This window comes from Amblyomma americanum, chromosome 5 (assembly GCF_052857255.1).
Source record: "Amblyomma americanum isolate KBUSLIRL-KWMA chromosome 5, ASM5285725v1, whole genome shotgun sequence".
Taxonomy (NCBI): Eukaryota; Metazoa; Arthropoda; class Arachnida; order Ixodida; family Ixodidae; genus Amblyomma; species Amblyomma americanum.
The window spans coordinates 197163722-197177190 of record NC_135501.1 but is presented as its reverse complement, the minus strand read 5'-3'; the positions used below and the strand labels follow the sequence as shown (position 1 = coordinate 197177190).

Below are 13469 nucleotides of genomic sequence, written 5' to 3'. Positions count from 1 at the left end.
TGCTCCGACATACGCCGGCTCGCGCGAAGCGCGGTGTTGACTAGCGTAGTGAAGCTTTTCGCTTCAAAAACATGTACAAAAATTCAGGGGGCACTTTGTTGCCGTAAAGTGCGGTGAGGCGAAAGCCTTTAGCGCGGTGTTGCTTCTTGTGTCACTGATGTGGGGTTAAGATGTTATAATAGTACACAATTGTTTGTGAATCTTAAATGTTGGAGACACTGGAGGGCATTTTGGAGGCATTCATCTGATACGACGCCTTTCTGCACTCTCCAGCGTCCTAGACAAGGAGAACTACATATGCGTTGGCAGGAAGTAGCGTAGTCGTTATCACGCTCAGATGCGGAACGGAATGATGGTGGTTTGACTCCTATCGTGCACAAAGATTTTTCCCCCTCCCTGATCACCGCAGAGATTTCATAGATTACGGACCTGGGCTGGAAGGGGCAAGGTTTATCGGCAAAGGCAGAGAGCGAGTTGAAAGGGAAGTTATCGAAGCATTTCACATACAGAAAGGTAAGCCCACGTGCATAAGCACTTCGTCGGTTAAACTCAGCGGCTGGGATTTGGATTTTTTAGATGGTCATGTGTAGATCATGTCATTTCATCTTGTTATCGTGTTCGCCAATTTTTTCAACCCTTGTTTTGTGAGTAGCAATTATCTAGCTTTTATGCTTAAATATGATCATTTTCTGTATGTACATTTTTTTCTTGTTGGCTCCTCCTGACTATGATCACGCACTGATGATCATAATGTACTGGCGTATAAAGCTGGCGTTTTCCTCAATAAACTCAGTTGGTAGCAGGCGCTCTTTCTGTCTCCGTGTCTTCCTGTGTTTGTTCCTTTGCGCCATTCAAATTTATGATGAACAAACTAGCCCAACAGCAAGTGCTTGTGCATGTATAAAAGATTACACCCTAAAGCGCATATGCAACGGCACCTTCCGGTTCAAGAATTGTAATACTTTATTTGACAAAGATAAGTATGACTTGCTTGCGCACGACTGTTGTTCCAAGTACACGAAGAAAGGTTCCAGTATTTCACGCTCCTTCTGGTCTGAGCTTGAAAAAGTGACCCGTGTCTGATTACATATCGGAGCCCAATTAGTCTCACAACATTTGCAATGTGTCGACATGTGTCCCGAATCTGATATTGCCTCGACACATCAGAAGGAGCGTGACCAGAGTTTGGACCAGAAGGACCGTGAAATATTGGAATCTTCAATCATGCACTTGGAACGATAGTCGTGCGTAAGCAAGCCATCCATATCTTTGCCATCGAAAGAATTACAATTCATGAACGGGAAGATGCAGTTGCAGATGGGCTTTAAGGTGTGATCTTTTGTACATGTTTTTGCGTGTAGATTGAATGCGTCTGTCTGGAATAAAGCCAGTTGATGCCTAGGGTTCGTGGCGTCCGCCTCTATTCTGTCCTTGTCTTTAGCGCTAGTTACGATGTGCTTTAATTCTAAATATCACCAACTAGCCCAGCTTTCCGCTTTAAGTGCAGTTGAAATACGTCTGTGATATCCGGCCCATTAAACAACAAATAACGACTTCTTGTACTTTATGCATCAAGTTTCTAGGCACCATCATATCGCACCTGAAACTACATACTCCGCTGGTTAGGTTAGCATGCCATTATGAAGGTGCGGTGAAGATGTCGCGCATAGCATCAAAAATATTCAAGAGGCGCCTCGTCTGGCCGAAGGTTGCGAATACATTTTTGGCGGGACATTGTATGATAACGGCGCCTGCAAACAATGCGAAGCACGTTCCTTCTCCCCGCGTGTTTGCCGGTAAAGATTACAGTTGCGTTTTCGTGTCGTTGTCGTAAGCAAGAAAAAAAACAACGCCAGGCTAAAATTGAATGCAAACAGCGTATCTCCTTTGTAATCAGGAATACAGCGTAAAGCTCAAGTACAATTCACTTGTCTCTGGTTTCACGTGTGTGAATTTTCAAGTGAAGTCGCAATGGGTAATTGGGTGTCGTATTACGGCATTGCTGTTCAACCATCTTCATGGCGTGGATTGGAGCCACTTTTTTTTTAAAAACTCCCGCTTCCGCGCCTCGCGGCGACCCGCGGTGCTGGGATTTTGCCCTAATCCGCGCTCGTTACGTCATGTAGCGCTCGTTACGTCAGCAGCGGGCTGCTAGCATTGGTCCGCGCACGTCGGCAGCCGGAGGAGAGGGTGAGTGCGAGGGACCGGCAGAGGAGCGCCGACCTTCCAGTGTGCAAAGAGTGTCGAGAGGAGAGGGAAAGGCGCGAAAACGCTGGAATTCAAATTTTGACTACAGATAACTCAGCTTCCACAACAGGCATCTAGAAAGTTCTTGCTGGAGGATATTTGTGCAGCGGCGTCCCTTAGCATGGTAGGCACATCGCATCTTTGCCGAGAGCCCCTTTCACAGCCCCTTCAATAAACATCTTCACCACACATCAGCGAAACAAGCAGCAACACCGCGCTAAAGGCTTTCGCCTCACCGCACATTAGGTCAACAAAGTTCCCTCCTGAATTTTTTGATAACGAGAAGACAGAAGTCAAGAACTCACGTTGTGAAACGTAACCTTGGGTGAAGTTACCGAGTTGCTCGACAGTGATGAAGGACGAGGGCGGAGTGGTCCGGCTGAGGATTGTTAAGTGCTCCCAGACTGCAAAAAAAAAGAAAAAGAAATAAAAATGCGTAACGTTATTAGATACTATTAGTTGGGCGTACGCAGCGACTCTCCAGGTAACGAAAGCGCATGCGCAGAACGCTACGCATCTCGATGCGCATTGCGGGCGCGCGCATGGTACAAACCATAGCATGCGTGCCCTACGGGCACGTTACGAGATGCGTTGACAAGATGGCGGCGCCCAGCTCTGCCGCTTCGGAATTATATATGTCGCTGCTGCATCTTCGACGCGATAGCTGGGTCGAAATATTGGTTCGCTTTTTATTTCGCACGCACGTAGAGTTATAAGCGACAACTAGCCCCTGTTTTTCAGATAAGTTGCCGATATTGAAGCTCATAGGCCTATAGCTAAACGCAATGGGTTTTCCTCATAGCAGCGACACCTAGCTAAGTAGTTCTCTAGCTTTTAGTCAATTGTTGCGTTTTGTTCTATTTGCATAGTTTCTCTTCGCGGAGGAAAAAAAAATGCTCGAAATGCACCCGCCCTTTTTATCGGTAATTCCGAGAAAAAAAATTCAGCCCAGCGTTGATGTGCTTTGACGTCTTGTCGTTAGATGGCACCGCTATTTACATGTTCAATTGAGGGACGTTACGGCACGGTAACGAGTCAGCGATTTCTATTTAAAAATAAAGCATCGCAGACGTCATTTGAGTTTACAAGGAGACGACAGACCACCAGGATGGCCTCAAATTATTCTAAACGCTGCCCATAATACAAAGGGTAAAAAATTAGTAGGGGTTTAAATTAGCTAAACAGAATAGACGTTCGAAAGCAGGTGTTCACTCTTCAACCGGAGGGTGCTGTTAAGCTCCGCCTTGAGGGTATCACGTGATATCCACCAGTATGTAATCTATGCAGAATTGGTCATTCTCTACTTCATAGATTCATAGATGACGGTGAGCTTTCATACCACTGATAGCGCAGTGGCGTAGCAGTTAAGAGATGCGCAGATCGAAGTAAACGGAGAGCGCCGCACAAGAATGGATGGATGGCTACGGCTGAACCCTTTAAATCGGGCGGTGGCTCAAGCCACCTAGCCATGACTTATGAAATTTTACTCTTTTTATTTTAGCCACCTATCAGATAACCTTCGCTTCGTTACTTCTACCCGCTTAAAATCTACTTTCCCTTCACTGTCCTTAAAACCCAATGCCTTGGATAAATCAGCCCCGCTGCTTTCCACTGCAGGGTGAAGCCCTTTACAGAAAAGTATCAAGTGTTCAGCCGTTTCCTCCTCCTCTCCGCACGCAACGCACAACGTGTCTATCTCGTGGTACCTGGCTCTATATGTCTTAGTCCGCAAAACACCAGTCCTGGCCTCTAACAACAAAGAGCTTCCCCTACAATTATCATAGATATTTTCTTTGGCAATTTCCTGCTTAAAAATCGTGTATGTTCCCAGTGCTGATTTGGTCAGCATCCCTGTTTTCCACAGAGCTCCCTCTGTTTCTTTAACCTTTTTCTTAACATATAATTGCTGATTTTCTCCCCTACAGCTGTCCAGATATTTGCTTGTTAATTTTATAGTTCGGTTTCTCCATTTCGTATCAATATTCCTTATATACAGGTATCTGAAAACTTTCCTAGCCCACTGCTTTTCGCCCATTTTTCTCAATCGCTCCTCAAATGCTATCTTACTGCTAGCTTCTCTGCCCGAGGGCAATAAAAAGAAAGAACTACAAGAAAGAGGTGCGCGTCAGCGCCGCCTAGCCGAACCAGACGAAAGCTCATAATCGCCACGCGCATGTGCAGGCCCCGCCAACCGGTGCGACCCTCTCATTGCTCCGCTTGCCTCGCATTTGGCCGCCGTCAGTGTCACGCTGATGATTATGGCCGGATGGGTGCGCACTTTGTAGCGAGCGGGCATTTCGGAACGCATAGACCGCTGCGTTGATGCCGCAGAGCCCGCGGAGGCGACGCTGCCATTATGCCGTTTCATCTGAGACAGCTGTAAGCGCGCTCCATCGCAAATAGCTCGCGTCCTTCGAACTTTAGTTGCCTCTGGGATTAATTTCCGTCTCGCTATTGTCCAAATGTAGTCAAAACACTCGAGTTCCAGGTTATTTTATTACAGTTAACGTTGAATTTCACCTTACTCCTACGAGGCACCGACGCAGCGGCAACGCATGCGCCCTCTGTGTCTGTCCTGCAGCACATTGCTTCTCCATTAGAACCTGGCTTAGGAGGTCACCTTAAAATAAGACGAAACAGCCACTCTTGGCGCTTTTTGCAGCTCGGTCCTGCGTCGCAAGGATAGTGACTTCTTCCGAAGGCGCTGGGTGCTGCGGCTGGGCCCGTGTACTATGCGATGTCTGTGCACGCTAAAGAACTCTAGGTGGTCGAAATTTCCAGAGCCCTTCACTACGGCGTCTCTCATAGCCTTAGTTGCTTTGGGACGTTAAACCCCTATAAACCAAACCAGCTGCGGCTGGGTTACCGCGCCTATATTGTAAAACAGACCGATGCATATATGTAACCGCTAGAAGTGCAGTAATATAGCTCGCACAGAGATTACCGGCAGGTGTCTGTCGCGGATAATTCTCCGATTAGTGGGCGCACGCGGGTATGCCGAATTTCGGATGCGCGGCACACAACAGTAATTCACCGCTGCAGCGACTTCACGTGGGTGGGACAGCAGCCGCTTGTAGTCATACTAAGATCCGAAGGCGCATGCAAGGTGATTACCTGAGCTCTGCTCCGCATGTGACAGCGCGATACGCGGCGCGCTGTCTCGGTGACGATAAGAGCAGGTTCCAGTATGGGGCCAGTGTGCTTCGCAAGAGTCAGGCAGGGTGCATCCACTGGTGCTGCGTCGGCGCCGCGCAGGGCCAAGGCGAATGATCAGTGATAACTGTACAAAATTAACACGGAACTGCGGCACTACGCCGATTGTTTCGAGCGCGTTTCGTTGCTAGCGGGACGCAGATGAATCCAAGCGGCAGCGAAAATTTGAAACACGCGGGTTATATGCAGTGTAAACGCGCCTCCAGCTGTCTCACACGAAGCGGCTTAATGGTAAAGCCGTCCCCGCGCAATCTGCCGTATCAAGACAACTGTCTATGCATTCCGAATTGCTCGCTAGCTACACAGGGAGCGAACATCCGATCATGATGATCATAAGCACGACATAGACGGCCGAATGCGAGGCAAGCGGAGCAATGAGAGGGTCGCGCCGGTAGAGGGCACGCACATGCGCGTGGCGATTTCCGAGCTTTCGTATGGTTCGGCTAGGTGGCGCTGACATGCAGTTCTTTCTCTGCTTTGTGGAAAACAGGGATGCTGACGAAATCGGCACTAGAAACATACCGGACCTTTAAACAGGAAATTGTCAAAGAAAATATCTATGATAATTGTAGGGGAAGTTCTTTGTTGTTTGAGGCCAGGACTGGAGTTTTGCGGACTAAGAAGTATAGAGTCAGGTACCAGGAGATAGACACTTTGTGCATTGCGTGCGGAGAGGAGGAGGAAACGGCTGAACACTTGATACTTTTCTGTAAAGGGCTTCACCCTACAGTGGAAGGCAGCGGGGCTGACTTACCCAAGGCATTGGGGTTTAGGGATAGTGAAGGGAAAGTGGATTTTAAGAGGTTAGAAGTAACCAAGCGAAGGTTATCTGATTGGTGGCTAAAAGCAAGACAGGAGTAAAATTTCACAAGACATGGCTAGGTGGCTTGAGCCACCGCCCGATGTAAAGGGTTCAGCCGTATCCATCCATCCATCCATCCATCCATCCATCCATCCATCCATCCATCCATCCATCCATCCATCCATCCATCCATCCATCCATCCATCCATCCATCCATCCATCCATCCATCCACCCACCCACCCACCCACCCACCCACCCATCCATCCATCCATCCATCCATCCATCCATCCATCCATCCATCCATCCATCCATCCATCCATCCATCCATCCATCCATCCATCCATCCATCCAGATTTCCGAGCTTTCGTATGGTTCGGCTAGGCGGCGCTGACATGCAGTTCTTTCTCGTGCGGCGCGCTTCGTTTACTTCTGTCCGCGTATGTACGTAGGATGAACGTAAGTACGGTAGCAAGATTCTTGGTCGGGGTTAGTGAGCGTAGAAATGCTTTCGCACAAATACGAAAAGCGTGGTGTAGACGTCGAAGATTAGCGCATGCAGAAAGAAGTCTGGAAGGCCCGCGCTGACGGGTGTCGGTATATAACAACACGCTTCATTGTGCTATGTTTCAACACACGTCGGGCGAGCAGCTAAGGACCTCCTGGAATTGAACTTGTTGTATGCTTTATGGTGGAGGATATTCCAAACGAAAGTATTTATAGCAGGGCTAGAGTAATGCTCAGATCACTAGCCCAGCCCTTGAAACACAAAACGTCTTACAAACGTCCTGAAACAGCTCCAAATGACTACAGATCTCTTGCGCTCCATTGAAACGTCACCTAGACGTCGACACCAATAATTTTTTTTTTGCTCTGATACTTCTCTTAAACGTCTGAAGTAAGATGTTTGCTCAGGAACTTCTCTGAAACGTCGGTAGCAAGACGTCTTAGAATTGTTTCTGACACGTGTAACTTAAGACCACGTCAAGGAGACGCGCCTATACTCTCGAGCAATTACCACAGAGTTGCAGCCGTGGATTAAACATATTGTAGACCACGGCTCTACATGCCGTAGTCACCGCTGGCATTAGCCACTTTTCGAAGCGCTGTTTCATAACTGGCATAGTCTAAGAGCTCGGATGGATGCTGAACGATAGTCTTGTCGACGCTGCCGTGATATTAACAGAAAAAATTTGAGGGCTGCACGCATGATAGGGTAGGCAGAATAGGTCATCCATATTATCTGTGTGATCTCGGAAGAATAGCTAGACGAAGAAGCGCAAAAGGGCGAATAAGGAGATGATCGGCTCGGTAGAATACAGGGACCATGTTATGTAACCATTCATTTTGATTTCATTTTATTTGATCATGACGTTAATTCTGACTAAAGCAACGGAGGTAGGGAAGGGCACAACCAATCAGACAAGTCACACCTTACTGCCTCAGCATAGAGTACAGCCACGGTTTGCCAATTGATAGTGCAGAGATTCCACAGCGGTTCCACTGTTCCGCTGGGAGCACCTGCCATTTCAGGGCAGTGGCGCATCGCTTAACTGCTGCACCACTGCGCCAGGAGGTGTATGAGGACTCCCAGGGGTCTATGAATGTAAAGTAGAGAATATATGTGAGAACCTGCCTATATATGAGAATATATGCATCTATGAGAATTAACCCATAACGCCATCGCGTCATACCCTTAAGGCGGAGCTTAAATGTTCCTTCCATTGTTTATACCACGGTCAGCCAAACGCTATAGTGCGAGATCGACGTCACCGAGAGCAAACAACCAATAACAAGGCACCAAATGAAATGAAAACGAAATGAATTGCTGCTTAATGCGGCCTCTTGAGGCTTCAAGAGCGATCAGTGACAAGCCATTTTTGCATCTACAGTTTCTCTTGTCTATGTCAGTTTTTTTCGATCCTTGTCGTTATTCTTTTTTGCCTTAACAAACAATAATTGCACTCGAGTTACGGAGATTCTGAACTCGATTTCGGCCCCTGCAGAGTTGCCCGGATGTACCCACCGGTTAGCTCCGAATGGATGATGCGCGCAACCAGTAGAGCTGAGTCGAGGCTTGAGTTGTAGACGTTCAAGTAGCTCATGTAGAATTGGGCCAGGCTAGACGCGTTGTACTGGCTTTGCTGGGTTATTATCCAGTCCTCGTCCTCCATGTTTATCAAGATCTGCGGTGGAATGAAGTTTCATAAACAGGTACATAATCAGACTTTGAATCGTTTACCAACGAATGGCAGCCAAGCGAGCATAAGCGCTGTCTATCAACATTCAGCGCGATTTGGCTGTTTTCGTGCCTCACGAAAGGAAACTAAATTCCTCATGATCTCAGGGCCACGGTAAAATGTGCACTGGACGCTGAGAAAATACCGAGAGAGAACCGAATTGACTCATAGACCGAGCACTGCCGAAAAACACAACAGCTTTTGCTGTAGTGTTCTGGGACCTCGCTCCGTAAATTATTGCAGTAACAACAGGACTCTCTGCTGTATTGAGCAGTCTCCTGTCGTAAGACATAGGCAGTTCTGTTGCTAAAACAGAAAACTTCACAATACCTAGTACAGAGAAATCACTCGTAACTACCGGAGGACAAAACGTTGCTGTATTTCGGGACTGGCTCTGTCGTATTGTTCTACTGGAATGCGACACAGACTGCTTAATTTTTTTCAGCTTGCTGCTGGTATCATGTCATGACCAGTGAACGTGCGATAATATTTCCTTGAGTAGACTTTAAAGTTTAAGACGGACATTGATTCGTCCTTGCCACAGGTCTGCGATTACATTCAAATGCTCATTTGATGGGTGTTGCTTCTGAGAGTAACGCGAGTGTGCCGTGGATTCACGTTTCTCAAACTTCATCTTGCTTGTTCATGCGACAAGAGGTAAAGAAATTTAAACTTGGGAAGGAACTGCAGAGTAGAGAGGGCACACAGAAGCCACCCCCTTTGGAAAATAATCACTGAGTATTACAATATTTTTATTGATCACACGTTCCAGGTAGCTAAAAAAAGTACAGTAGGAGGTCCCGCAGTCAGTATCTCTTTCGGGACCGTAGTCATGCCTCTATGCAGACTTTACTGAGATCTCCTACTTGTCCACTTCTTACGCTTACTATTCGATTTATTATCCATATTTCGGTTTACAAGTTTGTATAGAATGCGCGAAGTCAAATCGGATAGACGAGTAAATGTTTCTCTCCTGACAGATTCATGATCTAACAGTATCTGCAAAATGGGCTGTACGCCATTTTCATTTTCTTAATTATTTCACTCTCGTGGTATGCATCTGCAGATTTACCCACTCTTAGTAGAAGTATTTCTTCACCGTATTAAATGCTTCACTGTCTATTATAAACTGCCTTTCTTTCCCTGATAATTGAACGTAGTTCTTGATTTTTCTAGTCTATACTAAATTGATAGCCACTCTCCCGCTGTGCCTGTCTAGCTCCTCGGTCATGCTTTGCACTTGAGTCTCTGAGTCACTTAGCAAAGCAATGCCATCAGCAAATACGATAGGTGTATAATAATTAATAATTGGTTATTAATGAAAGGAAATGGCGCAGTATCTGTCTCATATATCGTTGGAGACCTGAACCGCGCCGTAAGGGAAGGGATAAGGCAGGGAGTGAAAGAAGAAAGGAAGAAGGAGGTGCCGTAGTGGAGGGCTCCGGAATAATTTCGACTACCTGGGGATCTTTAACGTGCAATGACGATAGGTGTACTGCATTATATTTAACCGCCAACTCCTTCCAATCTAGTTCTCTGAATGCATTCTGCAAATTCACGGTCGATATTACTGGAGATATTGCCTCTTCTTTCTCAGCACCCTTCCTGATCAGTATGTTATCGCTTTCCCTATGAAGGAGGTGAATTGGAAACACACACGTGTGTCCTGTGCGGCGTCAGTGCACGTTGCTGACAAAACTAATTGTTTGGAATTAATCACAACGTCTTCCTCGACAACGTCACTCACAGCCCATCAGAAGCCTTGGGGTGTGAAATCTCACGTAATCCTGCCCCTCCATTTTTATTCCGGCGACGTGGAAGACACTCACGTCAATCGTCACGTGTCTATATAAATCCGTGTAGGCGCTGAACGAGACGAAGGTAGGGAAGCCGTATATGAAAGAAAGGTTAACCAGCCGCCCGAAGATGTCGAAATTCGGGTCGGGAGTGAGGTTGGCGATGTCGAGGCCCAGATGGGACAGGAACGACTGCACCGCATCCACCTGCGTGAGGGATCAAGAAAATAAATTCTGCTACTACTAAAATAAATGTCTGAACAACGTCGGTCATCTTTTTTTATGCAGACCACATCACGATGTGAAGAACTGTGTCACAAGTAAAAATTGGTACGTATTTAACGTAGTTAAACTAAGTAGACATGCGAAAGCAGGTGTTCATTCTTCATTTGGAGGGGACACTTAAGGTCCGACTTAAGGGTATGAGGTGATATCGTTAGTAGATTACTGCCCAAATATGTAGAATTGCTCCGGGGCAACCGCAGCTGGCGTGGTGCTAGTCCGAACTTACCCGCACTTACCCGAGTTTACCCGAGTTATTGACCGAGCTTACCCGGGTAACTCGGTTAAGCTCTGCTAGTAGCTTCGGGTTGCTAGGCAACGCGACAAGATAGCTCGTATGTACGGTGACAAGATTCTTGGTCGGTGTGAGTGGCGTAAGTATTTTCGCGCTGAAATTTAGTAGGCACTGAATATTAGGCACCTTTAGTAAACTGTGTTACCGTTAACGGTAGCGGAGTACCGAGAGCCCGCGCGCCGCCAATGCGCAAATCTCCTTGACGGCGCCAGATGGCGCCAGGTACCCGGCAGCTGCGCGCGCGCGCCTGCAGCATCGGGACCAATCAGCGCGTGCTCACCGGCGGTGGGCGGGCTCCCGGTAAGCCGGTACCGGTAAAGGTAACACTGTACACTAAAGGTGTATGTTGTGTGCCTCTGTAGACAATTCTGTAGTCACAACGACGAAAGCTTTTCTTATGCCGGCTTCAATAAGCATTTGGACACCCTTAAAATAACCGCGCTTGGGAACCGACTGGGAGACACACTATCACAGTCCATGCGGTACCGGCAACGTTCGCGGTGGTGTAGTTAATATCATTCGGCCCATAATTGGCCCTCACCTGGGATCCGTGCGGGTCGTTTCCGAGTCGGACGCATGCCTGATACAAGGCGGCCGCTTTTTCCGTTGGCTTCTGAGATGTCTCTGGGATGCGCATAGTGTAGAGCATTTCTTTGATGGCTTCTTCTGTGTCGCGTCCAATCTGATAGGAGGAGGGGAGAAGCAGCAGTAGCAATGAGACATGAAGTTTAGGTATTGTTATCCAAGATTACACCATTAGTTTTTCATGCCAAGTTAAGTAGTACATTAAAAAAACAACGACTGCCTTGCCTAGCCGAAGTCTCATTTGCCTTTACCGGAAATGACGTCACTTCCGGTCTTGTGATTTCACTTCTGTCCAGCCAATGAGCAGATTTTCACAAGAGCTTTTTTTCCGATGGGGCTTTGGATGCTGTCGCAGTAAAACATGCTTGTCACGTGCTATCGCCGAAATATTCAAGCTTTATTTGATGTTTAGTTGTAGTCGTTGATGCCATGGTACAGAACATCTGCAGATGGATAATGAGCAGGCAGGGGTAGTGAAAGGAGGTGCTCATTATGACATATGTATTAAGGATGTCAACAGTCACCTGAAATAAGAAAAGCAAAGGAATGTTTCTTCATTTTTTATGGCGTTGGTCAATGAGAAAATGAGCAGTGCAATCATATTATACCTAAACGACCAATGATTGGGTAGCGCCATTTTCATTGTACACGCCTTAAGCCTGGTCTGCATGGAGCTCTTATTACATGCGAAATAGGAGGAAGAAGGGAAAAAAACTTATAAAGGCCCGCACTAAGGCCCGTTGGTTATCTGTCGAGCCCGAGTGAACCCAAGCACTCCAGGAAGGAGGGTAGGGTGTGGAAAATAAGGGGAGGTAATGGCAGCGCTACATGAGTACAGAGTGTGTTCTGTGCCAGCCCTCATTTACCGACAGTTCAGAGAGTGAGCTTTGCCACGCTAGCCGAAGTTGAAGAACGTTAGTGGAGTGAGGAGATTGTTAGCTCGAATTTTGCGAAGGATATACATGAGCTTGTTCGGAGTTGAGTGACAGGTGAGGTTGGGGTCACACGTATGGGGTCATGCCGCCGAACTTGCACCATCGCGAGTGGAAGAAAGAGCCGCGATAAACGCCAGTTATAGTGGTGGCGGCAAAACTTTGTTCAGCAAGAGAATTCGAGGTCCGCAGTCCCCTTGGGCCTCCGCACGACCACACTCAAAGTATAAACGTTCATGTGGTATTGGTCCATGAAGTATGCGGCCCGGCGGACGGCAGTGTTCGGTCTGGCCAGGTCTGTTGACCGCAACGATGTCTCCCAGCCCTCCCAGGTTCGAAGAGGCACCGGCCCAGCGCTGTGAGGGGACGCCGGGCATGATAAGAGGATGTGGGTAAAGGGGGCCTTGGGGCCACAGCACAAGGTACATATGGGGAGGTACCGGCATAAATATAAAAAGATTGGCTGGTGTAGGCAGTGTCCGCGTCTGCAGGCGAAGCCAGATTTAATGTTCTCTGGTAGTGAGGGATGGGTGGGGTGGCGGGTAGATGATGCGCTCAGCGCGGGGTTTGTGGTGAGCTGAGCGAACGTGTGCATACGCCCCTTCGGGAAAACCCCCGCGAGGTCAGCCTGTGCTCGGTTTCTATACACCTTCGTGCTCATGAGTCGGCGGCCTGTGGTCCGCGATTTCCGGAGTGCACCCAGATGACCTCAGCGCCTCGGGGGACGTGAAGGGTGGGCATGTGCACTAGGCATTGTGCAGAGGGATGAACCCTGACCGCGGTAAAGTTGAGAGTCGCGGTATTTAAGTGACTAATAATGTAAAGGGCGTCTGTGCATGCAGAGCAATGTCTACAGCGGTATCCTCGGTTTCTTCAGAGATGGTGCCTGAAGAAACCTCGAAAGTTAGGGTGGTTATGTGAGAGTTGCAGACAACCGCAGTGGTTTCGCGCTCATCGCAGGCGGCATCCGCCCAAACAGCATCGGACTCATCCCAGTACCATTTGTGTAGCGCTACCGCGCGCGGCTTCCTGCGACCTTGTTCATATGGTGGGGTGCATGTTCCTCGGTAATGGTTCGG

The 13469-nt window shown here is 47.9% G+C and overlaps 1 protein-coding gene across 1 annotated transcript in view; it reads right to left on the bottom strand.

The window, feature by feature from the left end:
- The window catches only part of LOC144134494 (neprilysin-4-like), a 34750-nt gene extending 22273 nt beyond the window's left edge, over nucleotides 1-12477 (bottom strand). Inside the window, exons 1-5 of the mRNA XM_077667402.1 lie at nucleotides 12466-12477; nucleotides 11415-11555; nucleotides 10330-10503; nucleotides 8287-8446; nucleotides 2553-2651 (exon numbers count right to left, since the gene is read on the bottom strand). Coding sequence (XP_077523528.1) covers nucleotides 2553-2651; nucleotides 8287-8446; nucleotides 10330-10503; nucleotides 11415-11555; nucleotides 12466-12477 — 586 coding nt within the window. The remainder of the gene's footprint in view (nucleotides 1-2552; nucleotides 2652-8286; nucleotides 8447-10329; nucleotides 10504-11414; nucleotides 11556-12465) is intronic.
- Nucleotides 12478-13469: the final 992 nt, after the last annotated feature.